General features: G+C 40.1%; 1 protein-coding gene across 2 annotated transcripts in view; it reads right to left on the bottom strand.

Moving 5' to 3' along the window:
* Positions 1-1,019: 1,019 nt before the first annotated feature.
* LARP4 (La ribonucleoprotein 4) overlaps positions 1,020-12,751 on the bottom strand; it is a 36,324-nt gene continuing 24,592 nt past the window's right edge. The window contains exons 10-15 of one of the 2 annotated variants that reach the window (XM_033138690.1): positions 11,881-12,114; positions 9,507-9,555; positions 8,631-8,789; positions 7,414-7,532; positions 6,077-6,242; positions 1,020-5,831 (exon numbers count right to left, since the gene is read on the bottom strand). In XM_033138690.1, the coding sequence (XP_032994581.1) occupies positions 5,490-5,831; positions 6,077-6,242; positions 7,414-7,532; positions 8,631-8,789; positions 9,507-9,555; positions 11,881-12,114 (1,069 nt within the window). In that variant the 3' untranslated portion in view covers positions 1,020-5,489. Of the gene's footprint in view, positions 5,832-6,076; positions 6,243-7,413; positions 7,533-8,630; positions 8,790-9,506; positions 9,556-11,876; positions 12,115-12,751 lie in introns of those variants that run through there. The other variant, XM_033138691.1, reaches the window with a different exon arrangement.

The raw sequence follows: 12,751 nt of genomic DNA, 5'->3' as shown, positions 1-12,751 counted from the left end.
TCCCCTTCTGCATGGGAAGACTAGAAAACCCCATATATGCTGTTTTATACAACACACAAAGTAAGCGGGGTTTATCGCTGCTGTCCCAGTACATTCACAAACCTTTCAATAGAGGTTCTACCAAGAATGTTGTCAAATAATGGAGTTTTCTTTTCCATAAATCATCAGGCAACGACTAGCAAAAGTGTAAATCTGACAAGCATCTCATGTAGTTGTGGGGAATATTCACTTAGGTTGTCATAGGATGTAGGTCTGTGGTTTCCCCCAACTTCCCAGAATTTTACAAACGCTGCAATTCAAAGCAGGGAGGAGTGAAGCGACTAAACTCTTCTTACAATCTTTGTGCAGAAAGTCATGCCATCACCAAGTTGTTTTTGCCCCTACAGGGGAAGACAGGTGATTTTCAGCAGAAAAACCACCCTACTGTCCCCTCACTCCCTTGCAACCACCTTCCTTTTCAAATTGAATGATTTCGAGTAGCTGGTGAGGCTGCAACTACATCTAGTTCTATTGTAAAAAAAACAAAAAAAAACACAACACAGGATAAAAACAAAGTGAAATAACGTCGGTGAGGACAGAAGTCATAGTTTCCATTGTACTGGGTCAGACTGGCCAACTGAAGTATTTGCTTTATGTTTCAGGGTGAAATTTAAAAGGATGAATGCTGTTGTCTTATACGTCCTCTACAGCGGGGGGGGGGGGGGCAGATTTGTGGTTCTCCATATGGACTACAACTCCCAAAATCCTCAACTACTGCCCATGCTGACTGGGGGCAACACCATCTGGTGCGCCTTCCCGATCTACAACTATACTCCCAATGTAGTTAATTCGCCGTATGGGTAAGAACCAACATCAAGTAGCCTGTCTGCCATAATGGCATTTAAGATCCACCTATTTAGGAGTGTCTCAACAATTAGCTTCAGGCACGTAGTTCCTGCCCATCCTTCCATTTTGATCAGTTAGTGGTTTTAAGTAATAGGTCTGGCATACCAAGTCATTTAGCATCTGGACAAAGGATGTGTGTCTTTTTAAGGTGGATTTTATTATTTCCTTCTAACGGTTATTTCAGTTTCCCATAGCACCTTGGCAATGTCAAAAACAAATACAAATACATGTATAATTTTAACAATTAAGCATGAACCTACTTTACACAATTTTGTTTTAGACAGCTTTGACAACAGGAATAAACCAAACTGACAAAAGTAGAGAATCCAGATAATTACTTTTTTTTTTAAACAGAAGTCTCAGAAAAGTGAGAATATAAATACCAGAAACCAAACTTTTCCGGGAGAGACATAACTGAGTGGTTTTGACTGAAGAACTGAAACCATTTGTGCACTAGCCAGTTACATCAGAAATATATTTGAGGGGGGGGGGATTTATCCATGACAATCTTCTGTAGAAAACACACACCCTCCAGCTATTAAATATAAAATTATTGAAGCTGTTACAGGTTACTTTGAAGACCGATTAGTTTCCATTTAATATCCTCTGAAACCTACATTAATACACTCATCAGATGTCTTCCAGAGTCCAGGGCTGGAGACCCAGCTAATTTTCAACCAAAGAATGATTTTTTTAAATGAAATGTACCACCCTAAAGGAAACCCACACAAAGAATATCTGCTCTCTCTCAAACACACACACATACACACACATATAAGAGCATGATAGGCCATTAAAGATTAATGGTAACAATCTTATGTTTCAGAAGGAAATATCAAAAGTTAAAGAAAAAAACCTATTGCATATTTGTTGTAATCACAATTTACAAAAGTTTAAGCTCCCCCCAGCCCAAAGTGCATTTCTGTTGCATTTTGTCTGTATATAATGTTGCATTTTACAAATTCTAAATCTGTACACATGTAGCAGGTTTTTTTTTCCTCATGTGAAAATTCACTTGGGTAACAGTAAAAAGAGTGAACATATTGAGACATTTAGCCAATATTGATGAAATAGTAAGGCCATAGCTATTTTACTACAATAAAAGCATTGCTTAAAGTCACTTAATTGCTACTGATCTGCCCCAGTTTCATCTTTAAGTTTTCTTCTGGTCAGTAAGATGGGTTTAGTTTAACCTACTGCTAAATCTGCATCACACTTTCTGCCAAGCTAAATCGAAAAAAGAAAAGAAAAAAGAAAGCAGGAATATTAGGTTCCATGCCAACAGAGTATCTCCCCCTTTTTTCACTTCCAGAACATAAGTACAATAATAGGACCCAGAGTTATTTACCAATCCTAAAAACATGAAAGGAGGAAAACTCAGAACATTCATAAAATCACCAACAAATGAGAGTTGAGGAAACTGAAAGCTGTTTGCCATTATAATGAATTATTATTATTTTAACTAATAAGACTCAACAGGCATGCCTGTCCATTACTGACCTGTTAAGGAGAAAGGTAATGGCATTTAGGTTGACAGCTTTGACACTGGTGTTTTACGGATGAAATGCAAACATCAGCTTCATCTCCACTGTTTCAATATTTACAATGAAAATGCTTGTTTTGGTTAATTTTACCAGTACAGGCTATGCCGGTATATATTACATTCATCCAGTATTTTTAATAGACAAAGTACAAGGGTTCACATGTTGGTTGTTCACTGCCTCAATTTCCCAGTAACTATAAGAATGCTTTGTCCATTAACACTTTAATGCAAAACTATGCAGAAAACAAGCACTGCCACATTCAACATTCTTACAATAAAACAGCAGAATTGCCAGCAGTGAATCTAGTTCTAAAGATGTTATTTCTCGTTTCCAGAGTAATATGGGAAGACTGATGGATGGAGACTCAAGACACTGCCTGAGAATGAAAAAGAGCAATAGTGAGCCCAGATAAGTTTCTAATCATGCAATAACTGCAAGAAAAGTTAACAGCACACACTGTTCGCTCTCTTTTTAACAGTTGCATTTACTTAATTATTTCCTTTAAAAGTTTATAGTAGATTTGAGGGGGGGAGGCTATGTTAATTGAGTTGATAGTTACCAAATATTTGAGCCCTCAAGAGTAGTAACTTTACACTGGAAAAAGCTGTTTTTACAGACTTAACACATACATTGCACAAGAGCCATAACACACACACACACACACACACACACACACACACACACACACGGTGTATAACACATCCCTTCCATAGGTCAAGATTTTTAACTCCCAATAAAGTAATTGTGAGCTCTATTTGTTTTAACATCCAATAAAGCAAAGAGCTACGCTTTCAAGTTGATCTGCTTTTGAACAAAGATTCTACCCATACGTAGATACATAACGCAGGGTTAGGTTTCACACACTCACATTGCCAGGTAATTTGTTTTGATTAGCCCCTTTCCAAACAACTACATTCTCTCTGAATGGCAACTCTATATATATTTCCAGAACTCCTGTCGGCTCTTATAAATTCGAATACATCTTTAGTTTGCAATGTCACAATACGTGTCTACCCTAAGGATAACTGTAGCAGTTCAACCTTTTTTCCATTCCAAGTGCAGTAATTAGATTTATGTTATTAAAAAAGAATTTTTGAAGTACTCCTCCATACATTTTGCAGCGTTCTTAACACTTTTAAATATTTTTCACCTTTTGTGGGTTATGTCCATACAAAAATAGCATTATGAGTAAACCAAAATGGGTTTCTGTGTTAACAGATGTGATCAATGATTTGTGTAAATTTAAAGACTGCCAAACCCAGCACATGTACTTTAAAATGAGTAATGATTAATAACATGCATAGGAAAAAGAATATCAACTATGTAAGTACATATACACTTCTCAATCAAATAAAAAAGTGATTGCCAAGCTGAATAATAAGTTAGAGAAATGACAAATCTAACTTTATATATATATTTATATACTTATAAAAATAGATATGAGTGTTCTCGAAGCCATTGATAGAGAATGCCTACTGAGTAAAAATTGCCAAGGGTTATCTGGCTAAGAAAATCAGAAGATGAACATTTTCACAGTTAAATTATTTATCTGCCACTGACATTTTAAAGTTATCACTAGCATATATAAACTAGGATGTGGTAGTATCTCGCAACTGCATTTTCCAGTGTTCACAACTAACAACTTTAGATTTGTTATACTTGCTATTAACTAAAGAAAGGTACACTTTGTTGTTGCAAGATACTTTCCCCTAACACTTTAATACAGAACCTTGAACCCTAGCATGCAGATTTTGGCAGATTTAACTTGTCGCTTTCCTATTCCTTTTATGACTTACTACAGTTACCAGCTTATAACCCAGACTGCTCGTTACACAATGTTGTTAATCTAATTAACATAAAACTATGTAAAAATCCTCTCCAATGTTCTCCAGACTAACTTGGAAGTTTCCATGGCTATCACCACTAAAAAACCAAGAAAACCTAGTTACCAAACTTGCTGTTTTAAAAGTCTGCCCTCTACACAAAACCTGATTTCCAGTATAGTATGAAGTGCTTTTTTCGGTAGAAAGAGCTTTTTCCAATATACAGTATCTATCAATACAAGTCACTCTAGAGGCCCATCCATGTATCATAGCAAGGCCAAACTTCAAACTGACTTGCCTTACTTCTACACAACTAAGCATACTGAAGAGATGAAAATCCAAGGTCATTAAATGTGATACCAAGAAATGGTTTGCTGTGTACTTTTTCTGTATTAGTCCTGCATCAGTACTGGAATTACCATTCCAGCTAGATGTGCATAATTCTGTAATAAAGATTTAGAGAAAAATACTAAAGCAGTGGGGGGAAATAAAAATAATGCAATCCCTAATTAGGGGGAAAGCAAGTACAAATTAAAACCTTGCCCACTATTCATTTACTAATCTTGCTGTTTGTATAATCCAAAGCAAAATAGTTTTAAAAGCTGACCAAAATTAGTAAGTTCAAATACTACATTTCCAAAACACAAAATACTACAGTAGTACATTCAGTTATCAGCAGTGACTAAATCATGACATAACATGTATGTGGCTACACTCATTCATACTGACCAAGCATGTCAGTTTGGGGGCTGATTTGTAATGCAAGGCCATTAATGGCATACACATCATCCTACAAGCCGTACATTAAATAGATTTAAAAAGTAATTTATAACTTTTACAGAAATGCTTCTTTCAAAAAAGAAAAAAAGGGAAAAAATATTTTGCCTCTTCTTTCTCCAGGTGAGGAACATGCTATCATGTGTATGTATTTGTTCCTCATTTTCAACAAACTAATTCATAACCCAAAACTCTACCTTCAGGCAGGAAACCCGCTGCAAATTAAAACAAAAAGTTACAAAAATTATAATCTTTTATCATATTTATATTGATTCAATTCCTCCAGCATTTTATATATCACTTTGAGATGAATATTGGGACCTCTTCAAGCACTCTCACACCGCAAACTCTGTGCTCTTGAATTCAGTGTCCGCTTTCCCCACATTTCTATTTCTCACAGCTGGCCAGTTTCTCCTCTACTGCTCATTAGTCCATAGTTATGATTAAATAAAAAGTTTGATCAATTTTCCTTTGGTGATCGTGGTGGCACATACTGTTCCTTGCCAACACGCCGAGGCGCTCCCTGAGGAGAAGACCTACGTCCACATTGGCGCCTCTGTTCCCTGATTTTTCCTGCGGCTCCCTTGGGAGGCCCGTTGCCCCTGAAGACAGCAAAGTCCTTAACCCGTCCTTCAGGTTTTTCACACGCCTTCTCTCCAGCTCTTTCATGGGTGCCATTTTCTTCTGTTTTGGCAGGAGAGGTTACATTGGTACGCAGCTCCCTAAGTGGCTGAACAGGAACTGGAGCCATCTCTTTTGGGGGTTTCTGGCAGACTTCAGCATAGCTGAGCTTCCGGGGTTGCTTTTGGGTGTCAAAGAGAAAGGTTTTAGTGTGCCAGAATACAAAAGTACAGCATGCTGGAGAGCATTTTAAAATAAAAACAAAGTAGTTTCTCTTCAGTCAATGCACAGATTTATTTCATTATTTTTTTCAACAGCCCCCTCTATCTGAACACAAACCTTTACTGCAAATACTGGGGTGAAATTCCCACATTCCCTAAGGCTTGGGGGTGTCACTGAAAACCCACTGAAAGCAGACACCCTTACCTGTACTGTCACAGTAGGCATTGTGTTCGTACTGGTTGTAGATGAAGTGGTGTTTGTCCTAGGTGATTTTACAGTACTGAGGGGGCACACAGGTGAAGGTGGCGAAGTCTGGCTTGCAACCTCTTTCTGCGCTTGGACCTCTTCCAGCTTATCTGGCTGAGTGGCACTGGTAAATCCAATGAGAGATTGATATTACATCTTCCACAGGAACTAGCTGGGCTTCTTGTAAATGATTTCTTGCATCCAAAGCAATCATTTTCTAGTTATGGGAGCATACCTAGAAAACGCATCATCACACACAATGCCAGCCCACTCCTGCACAATTAATCATAACATCATAGGTCCTTCTCCTTTTGTGTTGCTATGCACTAGTCATATGAGCAACACATTTTTTAAAACTTTTTTTACATTCATTTGTCTGATAAACATTAAAATACAACAGCCCAGTTTGCATGGAATGTAAAGCCAAATAAGTGGCTTGGCACAAAACAAGCAAATATGTGGGTGTAGCCACCGCTCTCCTCCCCTGGTCTGGCAGTACTACCCAGGACTAAGCTATGTGTTTTGGGTTTAGTATTATGTCAAAACTCAGGCTCATGGGTTGTCTCACTTCAAGCAACTAGTTGTAGCAAAGGCTTGTTTCTTGGGTTTACCACTTGTGGCTTCTCTAGGGGAAACAAACTATAAGCCCAGATTCACTTAACACTAAGGAAACCACGGCTTCTCCTTGGCTAACAGAGCAAAACCGGAAGTGTGCTATGGTCTCAATCTCCACTGCAGGGGCTCATCAGCACCAAGTCATTGTTTGGCTTAGAATTATGTTTGAACTGGCTCCAAATGCAACCATGTTCCTCCATTTAATGTGCTTGCTCCTAAGACTCACAAGTGAGCTCTTAAGAATTTACTTAGTTTAAGGATGTTCAGTATAACCAGATATGGTGACCCAGATTACTGCACAGTACCTTTTACTCAAAACAGAACAATCTGTTACCAGACATCTGAGGAGATAAGCAGCACCATGAACTACTTCTTACAAACATGAAGAGCACACAAAGCATTCATCAATTAAAGGAAAAAGGGCAGGGCATTCTGAGTATAAATGCACTTACTGCAACTTTTTACCCAAACTATTATTATTTGCTGTTGTCTTTTGTTTAACTAGCTGCCCTGTAATTTGCTTTCCCCCTTGGTTTTCTTTTTATTGATTGCATGTCACTTTGAACAGCCTGCTGGCAGAAAATGCCTCTAGTACTAAAACAAACATAAATATATTTGCCCTTCCCTTTCAATGCAGCTAGATAGTTACAGGTGCAATTTAAAAATACTTGTCTCCTTACCTTAATCCAGGAACATCAATCTCACAGGGAGAACTGGCACTCATGACAGGCTGAACAGTACTCTGGCCCTGCTCTTCCTGAGTAGATGCTATACAATCAACTGGCAACTCTTTGTTTTCCTAGAGGAAGCAAAAGAAACAATGTTTTCAACAATACAGACTAAGATAACAATTCACATGAGTCACTGCCACAAACAAGGGGCACACAAACATCTTAAAATAGGAATGTCATTCAATCAAGCCTGCAGAGTACATACATTAAAATGGATCCTTTACAAGTTTGTAAAAGCAGCTGCACCTGTCTACTCCAGCACTGCACACAACAGCAGCCATAGCAGGGGTGAAATCAGTCTTGTATTTAAAGCACTAACCTGGTAGCCACAGTGGCCACAAACTGCATGCAGGTGAGTGCGGGAATTGGCAGAGGAGGGGTGGAGCTCTCAGTCCCTCCTATGCTCACAGCATAGAAAACTAGACATGCCCTCAGAGGAGGCAAGCCATTTCCATACTCAGCACAGACCTACAGCAAGCTGCTGTGGGGGGACGGACGACGACGACAGATCTCTTCACAGGACTAGTTACAGGTCTGGTGGGGTCTTCAGCAAACTTGTATCTAATGGGTCTCCAACTCTTGTCACTGTGCCCTGTGGTAGGCTTAGCTGATAGCAGTGGCAGGCTCCAAAGCGATGCTACATAGGGGCATGGTGGAAAATTTAAATGGTGGCTATACTCAGGAACTTAGCACTGATTCAGGAGCCAAGCAAAATAATAAATATAGGCAGGCCCAGGGCAAGCATCACTGGTGAAACCTTCCAGGGCACTGGCCTCCTGACTTTCGCTCTCCTTCCCTCTTTTGTCAGCCCCTAAGCAGGAAACTAAACATTCTGCAGGCTACTAACCTGTATGGGCTTATTTACAAGGGTAGTTGAAACAATCCTGGGTCAGATTTCTCACCCAGACATTCAGCAGTCCTGTTCTCACTAGACGTAGTGCTCCTGTATGGACCCCTTGGAGCAAGACAAGGTTACGAACTGTGTAGCAAGCATTCCAAGACAGGGGTGCATTTGTTTTATTATCGGTCACAGGATTTGGGGCCAGGCTGGTGGGAGGCAGCCACTTCCTGCTCTCTTCTAACAATCTATGTCCTTCATTAGGGCAAGACTCACTCTAACCTCCACTTCTTGCTCTGAGATTAGGTCAAGCACTGAGATTAGGTACCTTTTCTTTGCTTATTCCTTTAACAACGTCCGACATCCTACTCTCTAAGACTGGGTCCCCTTGTGTTTTTATCATGCTGCCAGGCAATGGAGGGAAATTCGAGGCTAGCAAGTCAAACTTTGGTGTCAAAGTCTTAGTTTCCACTGAAGGCTGAGGCCGCTAAAAAAGAAGATAACATGTTAATATACTGTGAAGGAATAACATACTATGCCCCAATCAATATTCAATCTAGAGAAGAAATTGAGTAATACACTTCTTGCCCCCATCCAGATACCCTTGCAAGTCATATTCATGCAATACAATGAACTGGTTCATGCGCAATGCTAAATCAGACTGTGGCTTTCAATGAAAGCATGAGCCAGGAGATTCCTGGATAGAAGACTGCAGTTATGCTGCTGCTGCTGCACTGCTGTGCCATGATTTGCCTTAGCATGCTATCCACACCCAGGCTCATCATTTGCATCTTCCAGTAAGCCTAAGAACAAACTGTGGTTACACAGCTTGTGGTCTGTCTGGAGACAACCACAGGCCTGGGTCCAGATGATATGCTAAACCAAGCAAGCCACGACTTCACTTACAGCAATCACAGGACCAAAGGAGAAGCAAAAAGCAGCCACAACATCCTCTTCAGAAGTCCCAAGTGTGAACCATATCAGTTCAAGTACTATTGAAATTCACACAAAATGAGATTTCAAGAAAATATATTCAATGGAAATTGAGAGCAGTATGTCTGTGAAATCTAATTCCATTACGTGGGCAGGAGGAATGGCCCAAGCCACTATTTTGGAAATGACAGAACCTCTTTTGGCACATGAATGGCCATCACAGGGGCTGTTTTACAGTACAAATATTCCTTAAGTAACCCCAAAACCTTACCACAAGTCTGTCATCTTCCCGTCTTCTCCGACCTCTGAAAATGTTTCTCCTGTAAATAAGCAAAGAGAAGCTTCCATGAACTTTTGAACTATTTTTAAAGCTGCTAAAACTGCCAACAGATTATTGGTATGATTAAATGCCCACCCATATTTTATTCCCAGTGTTTTATTGGAGTTTGCCCAGTTTTGTGGACACCCTAGAGCTGGTAGAGAGAAGGTTCCCTCAGAGAATTAACACTAATATCTTTCCAGCACCAGTGTTAATATTGTGGTGGTTTGGGGACTATTTTAGCTCAAAGTTTTGGTGATTATATTTGTTTTTTTTTTATAAGAATTTATTGACCTTTTTCTTATAACAACATATACCCACACCCACACCTACAATTAAACAAATACAAACCAAATACACTGATAAAACAAATACAAACAGTGTCAAGTTTTCTTGTTGCATCTTTTCTTTAAGAAGAAAATTTCTATTTTCATATCTTGACCATTGACTTCCCCTGCCCTTTCTCCTTCGAGTTCATATCCTTAATCTATTTTATAACCATTTCTCCTGAAATTCAAATTCAATTATATAGTTACACACAATTATATATTCAACATTTAACTAACAATGCATCATCGTAGTAATATCTCATCATAATTCTTCTTCCATTAGAATCTTCACCAATCATTTATATCATATCTATCTCTTCTATCCTTTAAACTGCTGCTAATAACATAGTAACTCAAAATATCTCCTTTCATATTCAAACAAAAAATAAAACAGAAAGATTGTTGACAGTATTCACCCTCCGATTTCAAAATTCCATGACAGGCTACTTCAAATTTTACTTAGTGTTTCACCCCACACCCCCTCTGTCCATTATTCTTCTCCTGGTGGCATCAACACTGAATTTCCCTGTGGCTTCCCTCTCCAAGCGTCCACGGATCCAGGCACAGTCCAAAACTCTCCTTGCCACGAGCTCCAGGATATCCATCTCGTCGTCTCTCAGCTTCTCCGGTTCTTTGTAGCATTCCTTTTCTTCTTGTAAAAACCATAATTCTCTGTCCCTGGCCCCCGAGCTCACACCTCGGGGACTGGATATAACAAATCTTACCGTCGCCTTGGGACTGCCACCCCCAAAAGGCGAGTTTCTTCTCCGAAGTAGCTCACTCATTTCTCTCCATCTTCCCAGACACCCTCTCAGCTCTTTGGCAAGACTTTCTTCCAAAGTATTAAAAGTTTTAAAAGCCTCCTCTGTGGGCAATTGGTTCTCTTTCAGACCCCCACACAAGACTTTTGACTTTCCTGTACAGCAGTTCCACCTTCAAAGCAGTGAGCCTCTGTTCGTCCGTTAGTCCAGAGTTCAGTACCAGTTCAAGGACGAAGCCCAGCATACTGGCAGAGGGGGAGGAAGTGGGTATCAAATTTCTGCTCCTGCCTCTCTGTTCATCGCCATTTTCCTAAACTGGAGCGCAGATACCGCAACTTTAAATGGAGATATTTTCCACTAATTTACTTCCCAAGAAAAAAGTTTACCAGTCTCATGTATCAATTTTAAGCACATTGTAGCAGTCCTGTAGCAGCAGTTGCTCAAATTGGTTAGCTTCTTTAACTCGAAGGGAAGAAGGCAGGCTGCCTTTCTCCTTCCCCCCGGATCGTTCCAAAAGCTCGATTTCTGGTCAAATTAGTTACTCACGACCACCGGGTTCCTTTGGCTCCATTCTTCAAAGGTAGAACTAAGACGCTCACCGCGGGCTTTGTCGCCGCATTTGCATCCCGGTTGGGGCATATCCCCGTAAGCCCGGCTCCGTTGTCCCTTCACCCCCACTCCCCCTTTACAGGGGGGGCAAGGGAAGGGTTCGGAGCCTCCGTGGGCGCAGCCGGGGAGCCCAGGGTGCGGGACGCTCTTCCCGCACCCCAACCGGAGCCCCGCTTTGCGGTTGCGGGGCTCCTAACCCCCGGGATGGATCGGGCGCCTCGCAGCCGAAGCAGCCCCGACCACCCGCTATGGCGTCGCCAGCCGGAAGTCTTGGTGATTATATTTGATGTGTGAGAGAGGGTATTTTCCTTTCTTATTACTCACTTTTAGTCTGCTATTGATTTTGAGTTTTAAATTTAAGAACAGCATTTGTATGAATTTCATTTGTTTGTATAACTTTGTTTTAAGAGCAGCTTTGAGACTTTACTGTAGCAAAGTAGTCCCAGGTCTAAATGCTGACAAAATAGAGCACTGGATGCGCTGAGAAAGACCCCTGCCTGACAACAGCTACTGCCTGTCAACACAGACATCCTTGGCTAGATAGACCAATGATCTAGTTCATTATAATGCGGCTTTATATAGCTGGCAGAAACCTTAAAGCACACCTGTAAATTATGTATTCCTTACCTGCCTCTGCTCATGCCATAATCACCATTTTGCTCTATATGTGTAACAGAAGAATCCTTCGGTGAATAGTTTTGATCTTGGTGTCCTGACAATGTGTTTCCTTGCCGTTCCGTTTGAAAGTTTCTCGAGCTGGCTCTATGCAGCTGTCCATCTCCTACGGACACAGCACTGACTGTGGATGTCACTTCAGCAGAATGTTCAGAACTACTTGACAATCGGAAATGAGGCTTCACGCTAGATATGTAAAATATGTGGACATAAATTAACCCAACAGTACAAAAAGGTGCTCCTGTCAACAAACTAAACTGGCTCTACCCTTTGAAACCACCAACACATTAAGAACTAAGGAAGCCTAGGAGTATTTTCTCCTAATAACAATACAAATCTACCTGGGCCACCAGCATCACAACTGTGAATTGACAGAATACAATGTTTGAAAGCAAAAACAAGGATTTTTTTTTTTTACTCAGCTTGGTTTTTTGTGCATGTCAAGTTGTGTATCTATATAATTCACTCTAATCCCCTCTTTCAGGTTCTGCTCAAAATCCAACCACTCATTTCCTACCTTCAAACGAGCATGACCCCATTTCCTTTGTCCTCACCTATTCTGAGATTAAAATATAGGGCAAAATATGGGTCTCCATAATTTTTCTTTTTTGGGGTGCAATTAATCATGTTAAAACAGATCATTACTTCCCCTTTTTAAAAAAATAACCACTCAAGTTTCAATATGCATTGACTCCCTGTATGGATGTGGTACCCAGTCAACACTAAGCTTACAGCTTGTAAAATAAGGTCCCCAAATGCAGTCATTATTATTTTCATTATCAGTATTAGCTGGAAACACTGTAAGGTAGGTTTGAGCAGAACA

Source organism: Lacerta agilis, chromosome 2 (genome assembly GCF_009819535.1).
Source record: "Lacerta agilis isolate rLacAgi1 chromosome 2, rLacAgi1.pri, whole genome shotgun sequence".
NCBI lineage: Eukaryota > Metazoa > Chordata > Lepidosauria > Squamata > Lacertidae > Lacerta > Lacerta agilis.
This window is presented reverse-complemented; position numbering and strand designations above follow the sequence as displayed.